General features: G+C 29.4%; 3 protein-coding genes across 4 annotated transcripts; 1 reads left to right on the top strand and 2 right to left on the bottom strand.

Moving 5' to 3' along the window:
* Positions 1-8676: 8676 nt before the first annotated feature.
* Positions 8677-12289, bottom strand: LOC120092009 (putative HVA22-like protein g). Of its 2 annotated transcripts, none has more exons than XM_090307316.1 (7): positions 11967-12289; positions 11724-11807; positions 11500-11598; positions 11103-11159; positions 10897-10960; positions 9973-10194; positions 8677-9806 (listed from the first exon to the last, which is right to left on the bottom strand). In XM_090307316.1, the coding sequence occupies exons 2-7, from the start codon at positions 11753-11755 to the stop codon at positions 9519-9521; spliced, it is 762 nt and encodes a 253-aa protein (XP_090163442.1). In that variant the 5' UTR covers positions 11756-11807; positions 11967-12289; the 3' UTR covers positions 8677-9518. The 2 variants fall into 2 exon arrangements, with proteins under 2 accessions (XP_090163442.1, XP_090163443.1); XM_090307317.1 differs by having other exon boundaries at positions 11972-12278.
* LOC120090813 (uncharacterized) lies at positions 8762-10295 on the top strand. Its single transcript, XM_039048520.2, has one exon. The coding sequence runs from the start codon at positions 8762-8764 to the stop codon at positions 9251-9253; it is 492 nt and encodes a 163-aa protein (XP_038904448.1). The 3' UTR covers positions 9254-10295.
* A 2388-nt stretch (positions 12290-14677) lies between the features above and the next one.
* Positions 14678-16333, bottom strand: LOC120090814 (HVA22-like protein i). Its single transcript, XM_039048521.2, has 4 exons — positions 16199-16333; positions 16011-16109; positions 15795-15915; positions 14678-15042 (listed from the first exon to the last, which is right to left on the bottom strand). Exons 1-4 carry the CDS (start codon positions 16228-16230, stop codon positions 14809-14811), a joined length of 486 nt encoding a protein of 161 aa, XP_038904449.1. The 5' UTR covers positions 16231-16333; the 3' UTR covers positions 14678-14808.
* Between the last annotated feature and the right edge of the window lie 1834 nt (positions 16334-18167).

Genomic DNA, 18167 nt, shown 5'->3' with positions numbered 1-18167 from the left:
TGAAGTTTCTTTAGCAATTTGATGGTTCTAAATCATTCTTTAAATATAACATCAATAACTCATAATATCAAACACTTATACTAAAACCATGTTAAAAAAAAATAGACCATTAGTTATTTAATTTTGATTTTGGTGTTTAGATTTATAATGGAGGAAGTGCTTTAACCAGAATAAAAGTGCTTTTAAATGGTCAACAATGCTTCTTACATAAAATGTTATTGTTTATCTACATACTTTTCTTAGTCTAAAGTGTTTAGAAGTGTTGTGCAATAAAGAAACTAAGCAGGGCTTTAGAAAAATGTTTATATGACTTAAAATCTTATTCTATTAATTTCTCACAATACTTTATTAATTATTTATTTTTGATTAATTACTATGGACTCAACCATTCTTTACAAAATTCATCTTCATATGCTTTTACCTCCCTTTTATTCTTTCTTGTGCTCATTTTTTCTTATGTTTTCTTTGACTTGTCTCTTCATATTATTCTCATCGATCTTTTATTTTAAATATATTTAATTTCTTTCAATAAATATTTTTTTCTTCACTTATCATCTGTATTTATAAACTATTTATAAACTTTTTTGCTATTCTCTTTCTTTGCATAGAGACTGATAACTTATAATCTCTATCTACTTATATTATTTCTCAAATTTTTCTTTTCATGCAAACTTATCTTTTAAAGTTTTTCTTACGTGTCAATCTTGTATACATATACTCGAATATAACTAAACGACAAAATGTATTTATTTTTATATTAAACAATTTGATTAAAAAAAATGTGTGCATTTGATAAATGCAATTCTCAAACATAGTCTAAACAGAGATTCACAAATGATTACGTATCAGACTATATGAGAGCCTTTGATGGTAAGTAATGCTCCTACATTTTTAGTCCATGTGCAAATATTACCATTTTTTAAAAATTATTATTCTTTTCTAAAATCACATATCATCGAATGACTCACGAGCTAAAATCTACGTAATAATACAAGTTTAAATAGTTAAAGCAACTATATTTCAATCTCAATTAATCAATCTTAAAACCAAAAGTACACATAAATCCAAATGTATGGAATCTATTTGTATACTTAAACAATTTTTTTAGAATCACACACGTGTAGTCTAAATTTAAAATTTTCCAACTGAGTTAAACTTCTCAACTTTAAATACAGGCACAAATAAGTTCAAGTTTTATTAAATCGGGTCTCGATATGAAAATATAGGACAATTGAAATTGGATCCATGAGTCATTGATGGAGAGACGTATGTGTGGCATTCTCAAAGCCACAAAGAATCCCAAAATTAAAGCAAAGCAATTGGGGGAAATGGGATCATGGGATAGAGATGGTTAGGGCCACAAAATGAAATGACTTTGTTTTTCATTTTATAGTGACAACCCAACCATGGCCCCATGTGAGGGCTTTGGCTATATAATGTTTCACCATTCTTTGTGGGGTGCACCAATGGGACCATTTTCTACACACCAATCACGTTTTTTTAAGCATCAAATTCGTTGTATAATTTGACTCTTATTTACTATTCAATCTTTTAGTTATATATATATGTGAATTCGATTCATTCTATCAAATGATCATATGTTTACCTCTATGATTCAATTTTCATTAAATTTTATCTTGTCGTATTTCTATATTGTCACTTCATCATTTTATGACTCGATTTAATAATTATTGTATCATGGCCTACCATTCTTCTCTTTCACTAATTTTATATTGAGATAGAAACGAAAATGGAAAATGAAAAAAAAAAATAGTCTCTTAGCAAAGAAAACAACAAAAAGTTTGCTAACAACCAAATCATACAGTGACATCACATAATGGCCATATGATTAAATTCACTCACTCTCTTTAATTTTTAATGAATGCATTTTATTTGCAAATTAGTTAATTTAACCATGAAAAAGGGAGTTAATTAGATATTTATTAAATTATTGTTTATGCTTAACTTATTTATGATCGATTTATTTATTAAAGCAAAAAGATAAAAGAACACTAAAACATTAAGAGAATTGTTGTAACTTTTAAAATTTGAGAAAAATCAATTGTCATCTGAAGTAAAAATATTATTTGATAAATTTTAATTTTAAATTCGAAAAAACATATTAAGGTGTTTGATAAAATTAATATGAAGTTATGATTTAGCTAAATGACTAAAGTAGACATATTATTTTAATTATATTGATATTTTATTACATACTTACTGTAAGATGATTATTTTAAAATTTTATATGCTTTAAATTGAAAATAAACTTTATTTACATCTAAATTATTTGATAAAGGTTAAAAAAAGTTGTTACTAAAAATTGAAAAGTGAATATACGTAGAAGGAAGAAATATTTGTAATTTTTTTAAAATGAGTTAGAGAAGATACAAATTTTTAGAAAGATGAATTCAAAAGTTGGTGTGAGCGTGATTTTGAACATAAGAGCAATTTGAAAAGTGATTTTAGAATAATTAATAGATAATCAAATTCTCTTACAATCGCCTTTTACTTAATCTAAGAGCTCATTTTTATTGACTCGAGAAAAAAGTATTTTTAAAAAAACTCATTTTTATTTAAACTAGCACTATAAAACTAAACTTTAATGTCGGTTTAAAACTGACATTATAGAGATACAATATCAGTTGAAAACCGATGTTGAAAATCATGTTATAAAATGTCTTTAATGTCGGTTTTAAACCAATATTATAGCTAACCAAAATTTCAATGCCAATTATCTTCAATGTCGGTTGAAAATCGACATTGTACACCATCTTCAATGTCAGTTGAAAATCGACATTGTACATCATCTTCTATGTTGGTTTTTTACCAAATTTTTTTTAAATAATTGTCTGATATTTTTTTAATGCCTCATTTTTTAAATTCTCCAATCCATTTTTAATGTCGGTCAAAGAGTTAAAAACGACAATAAATGTCTCATTTTGGGCCAAGAAATATCCGTCATCGTATTTTATTAAAAAATGAAAAAAAAAATTGTTTATTGTAATGCATACCTGTTATATTATATGCATGTTTACTGCTCTGCGTGGCAAGCGAACAATATTTCTCTTCTACCTATAAATGTACAAAACCTAAATGTAAAATATAACAACATATACAACAATACACTCTACTACAAAACTAAATACAAAGTTACCTAAAATACAATAGCACACTTCCATAGAACTGCAATAAAGCACACTTTTATAATTATTTATCCACAACAATAATCAGTACTTCCAATCCATTCTATAAGTATTTATCAAATATGAATAAATTCACTAATCAACATTTGTATATCGATAACACACTTACATAGAACAATTATTAAAATTATCATATTCAACACTTATATGGAACCACTCTCCTCTCCAAAACTACAATCAGAAATATCAAACACTTCTATAATATTAATAATTATTTCTCCCTTCACAAACATCAATTAGTACTTCCATGAGTACTTACACCAAATACCCATAAACAAAAAAACTATACACAATTCTTCCCATAAAAAGATCATGGGTAGATAATAATTTGTCTATCCACAAACAAATATCAGTACTTCAGATTCGTTCTAAACTTGCATCTTTTACTCAAAACTCATCAAGATTCATTCTAAACTAGCATTTACATTCTATTAAGACAAAAAAAAAAAAAAAAAAAACAATAAGTGCATCCTCACATAAAATCGAACAACAAAACTTATCCATTGTGTTCGAATTACGTCAATCTCTTCTTGGGTATATGATTTTTTTTTTTTTTTTGTATTGAACTATAAAAAGGAAAAAAATTCAACATAAAGTTTACATCATTTATTAAATTATAGCTAGCATATAAAAAAATAAATAATTTACTTACGCGACTAGTAATGGGAGTACTAGGATTATGCACATAATACCTGCACCCTACATGATCTAATTGATGGGGACACTACATTTGAAGAAATTGAAAACAATTATTCTTATGTTTGAATGAACATAATATGTTAAAATATGATATAAATTTACCTTTATAGGTTTTCATTTTGGAGAAGACCGATGGTATTGGAGATCGTGCTTGGCTTGCCATGTTTTCAAACTAGTTTTCAAACCACGTTTTCAAACTAGTTTTCAATCCACTAAATAGTTTGAAAACATTAGCCAAACATAAATATTTGAATTAAGAGCTAAGAAAATCCAATTACACTTACATATTTATAACTCCATGAAACTCCACTTGAACTTTACTTCGCATAGAGTCCAAAACATAAACACAATTTTCTTGAAAATTGATTATAATCAATATCCAATGATAACTATAATAAGCAACAATTTTGAAATATTAGTATGCGTATAATACAAATTAAAAATAACTAAAGAAATTTGTCATTTACTTACCTTGTGTTATTGGAGTAAGAACTAATTGGTCCAAATTAGTCAATTCTAGTTGGTTGGCTAAATTTCTAGATCAAAGATCTAGAAACTTTACATGTGGCGATATTTTTATTTGGTTAATTATAAAAATGTGTTATTCCAACAACTCAGTGAAACTTTTATCGCTCCATCCAAATTTAGCTTTCAAATTATATAACTTTGTTAATGTAGATATTGTAGTAAAAATTTTACAATTTAGGCACAATGTTTTTATCGCATCATGTAGTAATTCTTCAAAATTATCGGATTTGTCATTAAAATAGTTATGTACAACCTCAAACATTCCAATTGTGTCATCAACATTAACATCAACATCAACATCATCCTCATCAACTTTGTCTCTTTCACTAGTAGACACATTTTCATTGTTTCTCTAATAATTCACGGTGAAAAATCCATATCTGATAACTTTGATCTATACCATTAAAAAATAAGTGATCTCTTATTGTGTTTACATTTAGAGTTTTTGTATTCACACACTTCAAACATAGACAACTCATGACATTCGACATATTTGAATGTTGTAGACCATTTTTAATAAACATCTCAACCCCCAAATCATACTCGATTGACATTCTATTTATTCTCATCCATGACTTATTCATGGTTGTACAATATGCGACTTGATCTATAAAAGAGACAAACAATAACAAGGAAAAATTACCTTAAGCTTGTAAACTTAACCATAATCAACAATAAGACCTAAAACTTGTTTATATCAACATGAGACAAAAACAAAAGAACACAAATAAAATATTTTCAAGACTACAATATAACCCAAGAAAATGTTCTATTAAGCATATTAGCCACCAAATAAAAAGAGGATTGCAAGACCATCAAACAAGTTCATATTCATGAACTAATTTTCATTTCAACACTTTAAAATCTTATGAACCATGATCAACAACAATACCTAAATTATTTTATATTAAATTTTGAGATAAACTCTAAAGAATAACACAAATAAAATATTAAAGGCTAAAATAGAGTCTAAGAAAATATTCTATAAGCACATTAGCCACAAAATAAAAAGATGATAGCAAGACCATCAAACAAGTTCATATTCATGAACTAATTTTCATTTCAACACTTTAAAATCTTATGAACCAGGATCAACAACAATACCTAAATTAGTTTACATTAAATTTTGAGATAAACTTTAAAGAATAACACAAATAAAATATTAAAGGCTAAAATAGAGCCTAAGAAAATGTTCTGTAAGCACATTAGCCACCAAATAAAAAGATGATAGCAAGACCATCAAACAAGTTCATATTCATGAACTAATTTTCATTTCAACACTTTAAAATCTTATGAACCATAAACAACAACAATGCCTAAATTAGTTTATATTAAATTTTGAGATAAACTCAAAAGAATAACACACTTGAACCACACTAGGCAAGAATATCAATCAAGTAAGACTATATAATTTCAAGAAGCTTAATCATTGGAATAAAAATGATTCTAATATAAAAAAAATGGTTTATATATAATTTAAATTAGTTAATATATAATTAAAATAAATGGTTCTAATATACACTTGAACCACACCAAGCAAGACTATCAATCAAGTAAATACTCTTGAACTAATTTCATTCTAACATTTCAAAATTTCAAGAAGCTTAATCATTGAAATTAAAATAAAATGAATGAAAAAACACTTGAACCACACTAAGCAAGTTTAATCAATGAAGTAAGACTAAAGTAGTTTATATATAATTTTAAAAAATGGTTCTAATATACACTTAGACCACGCTAAGCAAGACTATCAACCAATTACATATTCTTGAGCTAATTTCATTCAAACATTTCAAACTTTCAAGAAGCTTAATCATTGGAATAAAGATAAAATAAATAAAATAACTTTAAATTACTAAATTGAAAATAAATATGACAACAAAATTACCTTGAAGCAAACAAACAACTCAAACAACCCACAAGCTTGAAGAGATCTGAATCGAAGCTCGAAGATTGGAACAAATCTGAGCTAAGATTGATAGATCTAGCGAATGCACAATGCTAGCGAGCATCAGACCTGCCGAACAGAGCTGAACCACCACACCAATGACTAGATTGAAAGACCCACAAGTAAATCAAGAAAATAGACAACCAAATGAAAAAGCCCACGACTAGATTTATAGATCTGATGCCAACGATCCACCTATACGACTGGAATGAGTTGTACGATTGAAGATCTGCACGATGAGTTGAACGACACAACCGAGCTGACCAACCAAATCTCTTTATGCTCACCGTCAGAGATTTGCACGATCGGAACCAACACATGAACGAGCTAACGGTGAGCTGGACGAAAACAGACTACATGCAAGTTAGTTGAACGACACGACCAAATGACGAGTTGAACGACAACGGAGTACACACACGTTGAACGACATGATCGACGACGAGCACAATGGTGATGATCGGTATGGTCAAGGGGAAGAGGGTCTGAAGGAGAGAAGTGAGAAAAGAGAGAGAAGAAAGATAGTGAAATGGAAGAGAGATATTTTTTTACTAAAGGAAAAAAATAAATGGGTATCTACATTGTCGTTTTTAAACTGACATTGTAGCCTATCTTTAATGTCAGTTTAAAACCAACATTAAAGATTTTTTTTTTTAAAAGGCCAATATTATATATCTTTTTTACTTTTCCCCACTGACCTTAGTGCCCAAAATTCTTGTAGTGTAGGTTTGTACATGAGTTAGATTGGATTGAGGGTGTTTTTTTGGACTAACTTGAAAATTCAGGTTGGTTGGATTAGCAACCCAAAATACCAAAATAAAATCTCCAACACAAGGTTGGGTTGGTTGGGTTGTCGAGTTATAACCTACTCTTTCTTTTTAATTAAAAATATGTAAATTTATCTACAACACATGTCTAATAACTAAAATCTCATAAAATTCAAATGTTAAATACCAAATATCTATGATATTTATTACAAACTTTAAACAAAGACAAATATTATAACAATTTAAAAAATATTAAAATTTCACAAATTAATCAATACAAAGTAATCAAATTTTAAACAAAGAGAATATTAATAAATAAATATATATATATATATATATATTTATTAATATATATAATTTGGGTTAGGTTGGGTCAACCCATGACCCAACTCAACAAAAATAGAAAAAGTTTAACCCAATCCAACTCAATCCTTACATTTTTTGTAAGATAGTTCAAGTTGTTTGGGTTGTCGAGTCATTTGAACACCTCTAATTTAAAATATTTTTGACAAAATTTGTTGAAAATATTCTTCAAAAGCTATTTTGAATGGTTGTTGGACACTCTAATTTTTTTTTCTAAAATAACTTATCACTTGAAAATGTATTCCAAACACATCCTAAATTATTAGACACCAAATCACAAAACCACTTAAGGTAAAGAAGATGGAGAATATCAAAACGATTCTCCTTCATAGCTTTATGAGCTATCAAATGAGGCTAACTCATTTCGACCACCATGGGTGTGAACAAAGAAATTCATGATGTGGGTGTGACCGCTATGTTTATCATCACATGGGTCTTTGAAAAGTTAATGATGCAAAGAAATCCATTGGGTTTTGATTTAGTGTTCGTAAGTTTAATCTAAGAGATTAATCTACTATAATTTAACCTAATTAAAATCAATAATTCATTGACAGTATTAAGAATATTCATTGATCTCACCAAATTATTTAAAACTAACAAAAAAAAAACATTATTTCATTAATTATTCTTGTTCAAATATAGCATTCAATATGATATATGCTTTCGTTCATGAAACCCTATCATATTCACATATACAATCAAATTAGACCGCAAATTATTTTGTTGAAAATTAATCTTCATATTTGTTTCAAGGTCGAAAGAGACCGGACTGTGTGGATTTTACATGAAAAGAGAGGACAATATAATAGATTAATATTATGAAGAGGCAGTTCCTCGTTGATAATTTAGAAGAATAATTTAATGGCTAATTATATTTTAAATTAAATGATCTATTCGAATGGGAAAAGAAAAGATATGCTTGGAGCACCTAGAAATAAAATACAATTTTCTTGGGAATTCGAAAAATAATATTAGTTCTAGAATACAATTTTTTTTTTTTTTTTTTTTTTTTTTTTTTGCCCTTTTTGACATTTAAAAGAAAAAAGTATGGGGCGCTGGTGTTGAAAAGAATAATCAACGATTGAGACAATTTATTTATTTTTAGTGCAATAATTGTTTGTTGTTTGTTCCTAATGCAAAATACGCGCCACCCACAATCACATACGATGCCTCTTCCTTCTTTTCTCTTCCATTTTCGATCTCACTCATCACCAATTTTCTCTCCCTCTCTCTAACTCTCTGTTTCCGCCGCCATGGACGAGACCTCCGCTCTAAAACCAGACCCACCGCTGTCCAATCTTCGCCGCAGGAACTCCATCACGCTGCCCGTCGCCGTGCCATCTAAATTAAACCTTCTCGCTCCCACCAAGGCGGCTTCGCCGCCGCTACCGTTGGCTTTCGAGCTCGTCCCAATAAAATCCTCCTCCTCCGCCTCCTCTCCTTCCCTTGCCTACACTTCCCTCAGAGACATTTTGCCCTCGGCCACCGCCATCAGCTCCCCCACCGCCGCCTCTGCTGCAAATTCCGGGTACGAGATCACGATCCGCAACCGCCTTGTGAAGCAGGCGGCGTGGGCCTATCTTCAGCCCATGTCCTCTTCTCCAGGCTCCTCCGGACCTCACCTCTTCCGCCGTATTTGGCTCAGATTTTCAGCTTGTCTCAGCTTCCTCAACCTGCCCATAATTTCCCGTATAGCCAACGCTTTTGATCGGATATTTCGCGTTGTTGGGGTCAATTTTGTCTAATAATGATGAACAGGGGAAATACAAATCAGCTCTTATTTGACTGAAATCAATCATCTCTGTTTCTATTCTGTTGTGTGTGTATTAATTACTGATTATATACACATACACCTCTATAGGTAGAGTTGAAAAAAGAAACCAAAAAATAAAAAAAGATGTAAATGTTTGAAGAAAAATTCCAAAATGAATCGATCTTATGCTTCCTTGGGTTGGGGGGAGAGGGTTTTCAGTTCCTTTTTTCCTTTTGTACAGTTTTGTTTGGCAACTTCTAATGGGTTTTTTTCGATCCTCTGAATCGAGCTTGGTTGTAGTTTTGATCTTCATAAAAATAGTTTGTTTGGTCATGGAGCGGAAATTGCACATCAAATTCCTCCGTCGTGCCTGTGGAACGGCGACTATTGGAACCGAGCAGAGGGGCACTAGGAAACCATTTCCTGGCCTTACTCCTGCTCGAGTCTTTGCTCTGCCTTGGAGGTTTCCGGAAGAACGAAGGCAGCTCGTTTGGAGGTGGTGGCGGCGGTGGTGGCGCGCTTGGAGTTGGATGGTGCTCGTTCCTCTGCAAAATGTGAATTTACATCTCTAATTAAATGGATATAGATGCTCTTGCTGGGTTCAATTACTGGTAAGGTTTTTGTAAATGTCTTAAGGCAATGGAAAAACAAGTCCTGTTTCTTTGTAATTTGCCACTAAATCCTTCAAGGAGGAGGATTATAGAAGATTACCCTGGTTTGTGGGGGTGCTGCAGCTGCAGGCCTAGAGGGCTGAGAAGCCAAGTAGTTAAAAACTTGGACGATTGCAGATTGGCTTAGCTCAGTGCAGTTTCTCCAGTAGAACAAGGCCAAATCCCAAGCCTTGACTCTCCAATCCACCATCTTCTGTTCAATATCTATTTCGTGTTTATCTACCAAGGGCCGCAGCAAAGTTTGGAACACATAGCCTGTTCCCTGCATATTTTTAGCCCCCATTAACAAACAGAACAGCTTTGCTTGGCTTTTAGAAAGTTGTGTTCAAATTAGAATTAACAATTTACACTATTCATAGATTACGTGCTCTGTATAGTCCAAAGCTTCTCAGAATAATTCCCACCAAAATCGAGTAGATCATTCATTATCCTCAAAAGATGCCAAACAAGTTTTCTATACTTAAAAACAAAAAGATTCTTCACAAATTGAAAGCACTATACTTTTTAGTAGGATTTAGATACTCTATTTCAAATTTCATTTAGTTTTCAAAATCAACATTTTAGTTCTTAAATAGTCCTCAATCTTGTTAATGGTTAGTCACCTACCAAAAGATAACATAATAACAAAATTGTAAGCAATTCAATGGCAATGTTACACATTTAGCTTTTGAGGTTTACTTGTTTCAATTTTAGTTTTCAAGTTTGGAATTGATACAACATCTATGGGTATAAAATTTATTTCTGATTTGTGTTGATGGTTATATATAATGTAAAGAGTAATGGTTAGGTGCAGCTATCTCATGCACTCATGTTTAATTTTTTTTTTCTGATGTAAATGTCAATATTACAGGGTGATTAGAACTTTATTTTTGGGTAAAGTCTATTATTTTTTTCATTTTTCTACACGCTTCAGGTAACACATCGAGCATTAACTTCAATGATTAGATTCACTCATTTTTCTTACCTTAGTCTTTGGATACCACAAATAGATAAATAGAGCCAGCTTCAATTCTCCGTACATGGGCAACCTTGACAAGGTTTTGGACCATAAATTTTGAGCACAGGTGAAATGATGAAAAATGCAACACAGTTCAAATCCCTCAAGGAAGAAAAAAGGAAAGGAAAGAAAAGAAAAGGAAAGAAAAGAAAAGAAAAGAAAGCTACACATACCATGCGACTAAAGTGTCAGCAATTCTCTCAACAACTGTTAAAATGGCCACAATGATCCTACAAGAAATTAAATAAATAGGAATTCAAATTAAAAGTAATGTAATAGAAAAACAAAGTAGCAGACAAAGGAAAACGCCAAAGCCAAAGCAATAAAGAGAGTCAAGAAAACCCTTTCCATTGTTATTCCAAAACACAAAAATCTATGGCGATCATCATTATATTCATCAAAATTGAACATGTAAATAAACGATAATCAGAAGAATTAAAACGTAATTCGATCAATAAATTCTCGATTATTAGGAGAAACAATAAAATAATTAAGTCAACAACTACAGATCAGGACAGAAATCATCAACCATTCCACCAAATCAAAGTGCAAAAATGGATTCGTTGTTACCAAAATTGACACCAGAATTGAAGCTCACGAATCTCAATCCGGCTCTGCACAACTGTTTTGTAGCATTGAAACGCTGGATATGCATAGCCAAACAGCATCCTACATTGATACATCATTCATCAATCAAAAGAATCACCTCATGATTTTTTTTATAAAAAAAAAAAAAGAAAAAAAAAAGAGAGAGAAACCAGAGAAGCTCTCTTAGAACATCGAAAAGAACTTACAGAAGGCATCGGACCATCAATTCTCCCAACATTGTGAATCGCTAATTCACTAGCAGAACACAATAAATTCCCGCCAAATTTAACCTGAAACAGAGTTGAACAACAGAGCACCAAAACACTCAATAAAAAAAGAAAAAAAAACTCAATCCCACGGCAACCGAGTAAAGATCCAATATCAAAAGTCCCAAAACAATAACTAGTAATGAAACAAGATTAACAAAGAGAAAGGCAGGAATGATTGACCTTACCAAACTCGGCAAGTTGACTCAGCAGAAACGGAATCCCCCAAATTTTCTGAGCAAACACTGCCAAAGAAGTCACATTGAGCGAATACTGTCCGATCAGAAGCCAGAGGAGAGTCGGAAGCTATGGAAGATAAAGAGGAAAGTGGAGTTTGAAGGATTGGGGGAAAGGATTTGAGATGGCGTGAAGGAAATGAGGATGGAGAAGAAGAGAAGATATAGTTATGGAGTTTCGAGAGAGAGAAAGAGAGAGGATTTCTTGCGGCGAACGCCTTCGTCGATCTCTTTGCACGCGATTCAGTGAGGCCAGACCGGATTTTCTTGGGATTCTTCTTTAAGAAAAATAAGTTTGGTTCTTCAGGCAGTTATTATGGAGGGTAGTTTCGTACTTTTGTACAACCTCCTTATTCACTTTCTTTAATTAACACATAATTTTAGGCCCTTCTCATTCAAATTTTAGGCTCCTAATTTTACCTTTTTTTATATATACTAGAAGATAAAATCAAATTGTGTTTTTTTTGGTTTCCTTTTAAACCTTACATAGTTTCCAAAACATTGCTTGGACAAAAATTTGAATCATTCATCCTTTACTCAAACATACAATATTTTAATCAATTCAATTATACTTAAGTCAATAAAAAAAAATAAAATTTTCAACACTTAACGATTAAAAATAATTCTGAGAAAATTATTTTAAAACAGTGCTTTCAAATCCCTTTTTGAAATATTGCATTAAAAATGTGAGACAATGGATTTGAAGTGATTCTGTATCAAAAGAGAAAGGTTTCCTAAACTTTATTATGTATTTATAAATTCAAAATGGACCAAATTTGGCCAATTTCATTGTCATCCCTTACGAACTTCCCTCATTTCATCTCCATAATCCCTTTCAGTATACACAACTAAAAAAACAATATAACGTGGAAAAGAAAATTTGTAGTTTTTTATTTGCAATTATGACGGGGAAGTTATTTGAATTAGTCATGTGAGTTTAATTATATATTTTTCCCTTCTTTTGTGATAACGTAACTTGGAAGAAGTTGATTAATGATATAGAATTTAGGGATACGAAACTTTGGGTCCAAAAAGAAAAGCAAAATTTTAAATTTAAATAAAATTTGAAATTCCAATTATGCCTCAAGTTTTAGACTCACTCAAAACACATAGGAAATAACGCTTATTTATTTATTTAAAAAAAAAAATTGTTGAAGTTAGTTGACCGTCTTCCCACTTTCCCAAACCCTCCAATTATTACAAAGCATTTGATGTTTTTTTTTTCTTTTAATAATAATAATAATAATAATGAAAAGGAACTGGAAGCTTCCATGTACACTCCACAGCGACATTTTAAAAATTCTAGCCTTTTTGACCCTCTTTGGTTTTCCCTAACTAATCTTCTTAAATTAATGAAAATAAAATAAAAGCGTATATATCAATTTATACTAGTTTCCAAGATTTTATCTGTTAAATTTCTAAGTGTTTGTTATATGAATAATTTACCAAAAAAAAAAAAAAAGAAAAAGAAAATACATCATCTTGTATATCAAAAGAAAATCTAATCCAATGACTTCACGTTATCCTTTTAAGACAAATTTACTCACTCTAATACCTGAGTATCATGAATAATTGTCTCACAGATAAAACAGATCAATTTTCTTATGAAAGTAGCACCGTTCACAACATTAACAAATTATACTTTGCGAATATACTGAACTTCAACGAATTTTGAAATTTAGAGAATTTTTATTTAAGGAAGAAAAATCTTATGAAATATGTTTTTTTTAAACCTTTTTGAAGAAATGTCATATTTATAAACTAATTCGTGACCATTCAAATAATCGTGACTTTTCTTCAAATTAGTTATTTATTGAAAAGATGCAACCCTTAACGAAGGGTTACATACCATTTATTTCAAAGTTAAGTTAATGATTATATCCATTTAAATATTAAAATTTCATAAGTATATCAATTTTCACATTTCTTCTGAATTTGTTTGACCTATATTATGTGAAACTTATGATTTATGTTAATTAAACTCTTAAATTTTCATAAGTCAATCAATCTGAATCTTTCATTACAATTATCTTTATAAATCCTTTTTGAACTAGATCTCAAATTTTTGTAGAATTCTTCAAATGTCGACGTAACAAAATAGATGAGTAGAGTAAATACATGGACGATTTTCAAAGGAATTATGTCCAAGAATTTAAATTGATTCATTTATGAAAGTTTAGGGATTTAATTGATATAATTATAAATTTCACATGAGGTTTTTCCAAACGAAACATAATAGAGTGTGTAAATTGATATATTTACAAAAATTCAGAATTTAAATTGATACAATTATTAGTTTATGATTTAAATCAATAGTATAAATTGATATTTAAAAAAAAAAAAACTGTTGACTTTTAATTTATATCAAATTTAACTAATTTGTCCATTAATTTTAACGGAAAAAGAACTAATATAAAATATTTATAAACTTATTAAACTTCAATAAAATAAAATTTTGCAGGAAAAAACGTTTAACCAATCTACAAAATAATCATGGGATAAATACATAAATTTCCACAAATGGTAGCTCCATTACTATTTATCTCTAAAATTTTATCAATTTCATTTTGTTTATACATTCTAAATTATATGGTATGGTAAAAAATAGTTATACAATCTTGAAAAGGCATGTTGAGAGTTCCACATTAGATAAATAAGTTAAATAAGTTATTTTTTCAATTGTTAATTAGTTTTGAGATGTAACCTTTTACTATTAAATATAATATCAAAATCCATAAGATTCAACAAAGGATTAATACAATTATGTATAAATACAAGAAGTGTAGAATTCACTTATGCTTTTTTGATGGAGGTATAGGCGTAGAAGGAATGCTTTGACGCTGAGAAGCGATGTAATTAACAACTCGAAGCAATGCAGATTGGCTCAACTCAGTGCAATTGTTCCAGTAGAAAATGGCCAAATCCCAAGCCTTTACTCTCAAGTCCTTTAGCATCTTTTCAATATCTTTGTCATTTTTATCAACTAAGGGCCTCAACAACGTGTCAAATACATACCCGGATCCCTGCATTTTTATATTTTGTTATTTACACTTCAAGAACGTATCTAATATACTCGAATGCTAATTGAGATTTACTCGGTTCGGCCTCCTATTATATTTTCCATATTAAAATAAGATGATAAAATTGATGCAATGGCTAATTTCTAAAAATTAAGATTAACAAATTTTTAAAAAATAGATAAGTCAACCCAAGGCCAAGATTTTTATTACCTATGCGGGTTTTGCTAAAATAGTTAAAGAAGAAGAATACACAAGAAATTTCAAGAAAAAAACTCGTCACTCTTACAATAATTTTCAAACTCTTCAACATAAGTAATAACATTTGCCAACACAAAGATACAAAATCTCACCTCGTGACCTTTTCTCTTAAAAAAAAAAAAAATTAGATGCACCATCTCTATACAACCAGGTTGCACACCAATAAAACTTTCCCATATGATAGATTTTTTTTAAAAAAATTATTTTTACATATATTGAAATGGATGACATGCAATTAAGTTTAATTTAGATTACAGCTAATCATTGTCCATTTTCTCCCGTACACACACATAACATAAAACCACACGAAAGAGAAGTTGATGTTTATTTGTGTCGTGTGCAACACACCACCAAAGCCAATCAATTTTGGTGAGCATGCGAGTGGGTTCAAATGGGCCATATGCCTAAATTTTGATTTTCATAACTTATTCTCTTGTAATATAGGCTAACCACATAGTTAAACAAATGTATTTTGTAGAGTGTAAAGTTATTGTTACCATAGTCTTTGGATACCACAAGTAGATAAAGAGAGCCAACTTCAATTCTCCATACATGGGGAACCATCCCACAAAAGCATCAGCAATCCTCTCAACAATGGTTAAAATGGCCACAATGATCCTGCAGCAACAAATTACACAAGTTTAAAATCAAAATAAGCCTACACTAATTTGGAAATTAAAACTCGAATTGGTTGATTTGATTGTTTGTATTACCAAAATTGACACCAATATCGAAGCTCTTGGACTTGAATTGGGGATTTCACCACCGCCTTGTAGCATTGAAACGCAGGATAAGCATACCCAAATATCATCCTGTAGTTCAAAATTCCATCATCATTAATTAACTAATCACAAGCAGAATTCAATTTCTTACACAAACACAAAGAAATCGATGAACTCACAGAAGGAATCGAGCCAAGAAATCACCCAACATTTTATGTTTTTTTTTCTTTTTCTTTTGCGTGTGTTTTGATCAATCGTTACAAACCGAGTTCCCCCATTCGGAGAGAGGATTTATATAGTTTTTTAAGTTGTCAAGAAAGACTTGGTTTTGTGGAATATTTCTTTTTGTTGCACGAGATTAAGTCAACTAAGTAAAAATCATTAATAATGATTAATCATCCAAGTTATTTAATTTTTATTCTTCTGTTTTTAAATATTAAGTTTAGAATCAATTGTTTAAATATTTATAATTTTAAATTTTTTATCTAGATCGATATATTTTTTTTGTATGTTCATGTAAATGTGTTTTTAAAAAAGATAGAGAATTTACTGAAAATTTTGGATGAAAACCTAATGTTAGAACTAAGTACTTTCTTTTGAAAGTTGAAGAAATTCAGCTAAATTAAGTTTATGAATCACTTTTACCTTTTTAAAAATTTGAAAACTGAAAAAAAATATTATATAAAACTTCAATGGATCTTTTTTAATTTTTATTTTTGAGAAAAAAAAACAGAGATATTAAAACCTTAAACAACAGTTGAAAGTATATTACTTTATTAGCCTATCCAGTTTGTATATTTCACATTATCATGATCAAACTAATTTAAATCAAAATAGACAGGGCTAAACCAAAATATATCTAAAATTTTACGTTATAATTGTAATTTTATTCTATGATTGAAAACCGAACGAAACAGAAGTGAAAGTCTTAGGGACTAAATTTATTATTGTCAAGAATTAAAAATATCGATATTGAGATTTTAATTTTACGGATATATCAACATATTGACAGATATTTCAATTCTTTATAATGATTTAGATATAATTTTAGTTCTTATTTTTGTAATTTTTTTTTCATTTTAATCTCATACTTTCAAATATCTATTTTGTTTTAGTACTTTTGTTGTTTCTGTTGACAAGATTATTTTATATGAACTTATTATACAATAGAAATCATTTGATACGCAAAATTATTATTTCCTTTTAAGAAATTTGATGAATATAATATTGTACTAATTAAAATGCTTTTTTTTTAAAAAATAATAATAATAAAGTAATCACTTCTTAAAGTACATATATTCTATTATAAAGACTGTTTAAAAAATATGAAGACTAAAAATAAAAAGTAGAAAGAAACCAAAATAGATATTTTGAAATTACAAGAACATGGAGGCTAAAAATACACCTAGTATTGATTACCATTTATAATATTCAACTTTAAAAAAATGGTATAAACAAATAGTTATTTTTAAATATAACCTAGAGAAAAAAAATCAAGTTGGTTGTTATTTAGAATATCACATCACAAATTATAAATTACTAATGGAGAAATTAGAATATCCGAACACAACTATCCAAACTCAATTGGATAAATTTTGGCCAATTTCGTTGTCATTTCTCATACATTTCTCTCTTTCTTCTTCGTAGGGTGGGAAAAAAAAAGAAGATTGTCAAATAACAATTTGTTGATTTTTTCCATATTCAAACATAATTAAATTGAAACAGTCATATTAGTCTATTTTAAATTTCAATATTCTAAGCCATAACTTGGAAGAAATTGATTTATGATCATATTGTATTTGCAGAGACGTTAGATGGGTCCGAAAAGAAAAGTAAATGAGATTATAAAAAGACTCTTAAAATTATAAATAAAGACTTAGAACTCCGAATATGTTATTGGACGTCGAGTGTGTTTGAAATATATTTTCAAGTGTTTAATTTAAAAAATAAATCATTTTTGAAGATATTGAAGTGTTTGGCAACTACTCAAAGTAGTTTTTCAAATGCATTTTAATTGGTTTTTATCAAAAGAGTTTAAATAAAAATGGATTTATTGAAAAACTTTTTATTTCTCAAGTCAATCCAAACAACCTTTAAGTCAAAATTTACGGAACTATTTTAGACACTACATAAAATTTAATTCAATTA

This window comes from Benincasa hispida, chromosome 11 (genome assembly GCF_027475165.1).
Source record: "Benincasa hispida cultivar pf3 chromosome 11, pf3_genome.v1.1, whole genome shotgun sequence".
Taxonomy (NCBI): domain Eukaryota; kingdom Viridiplantae; phylum Streptophyta; class Magnoliopsida; order Cucurbitales; family Cucurbitaceae; genus Benincasa; species Benincasa hispida.
This window is presented reverse-complemented; position numbering and strand designations above follow the sequence as displayed.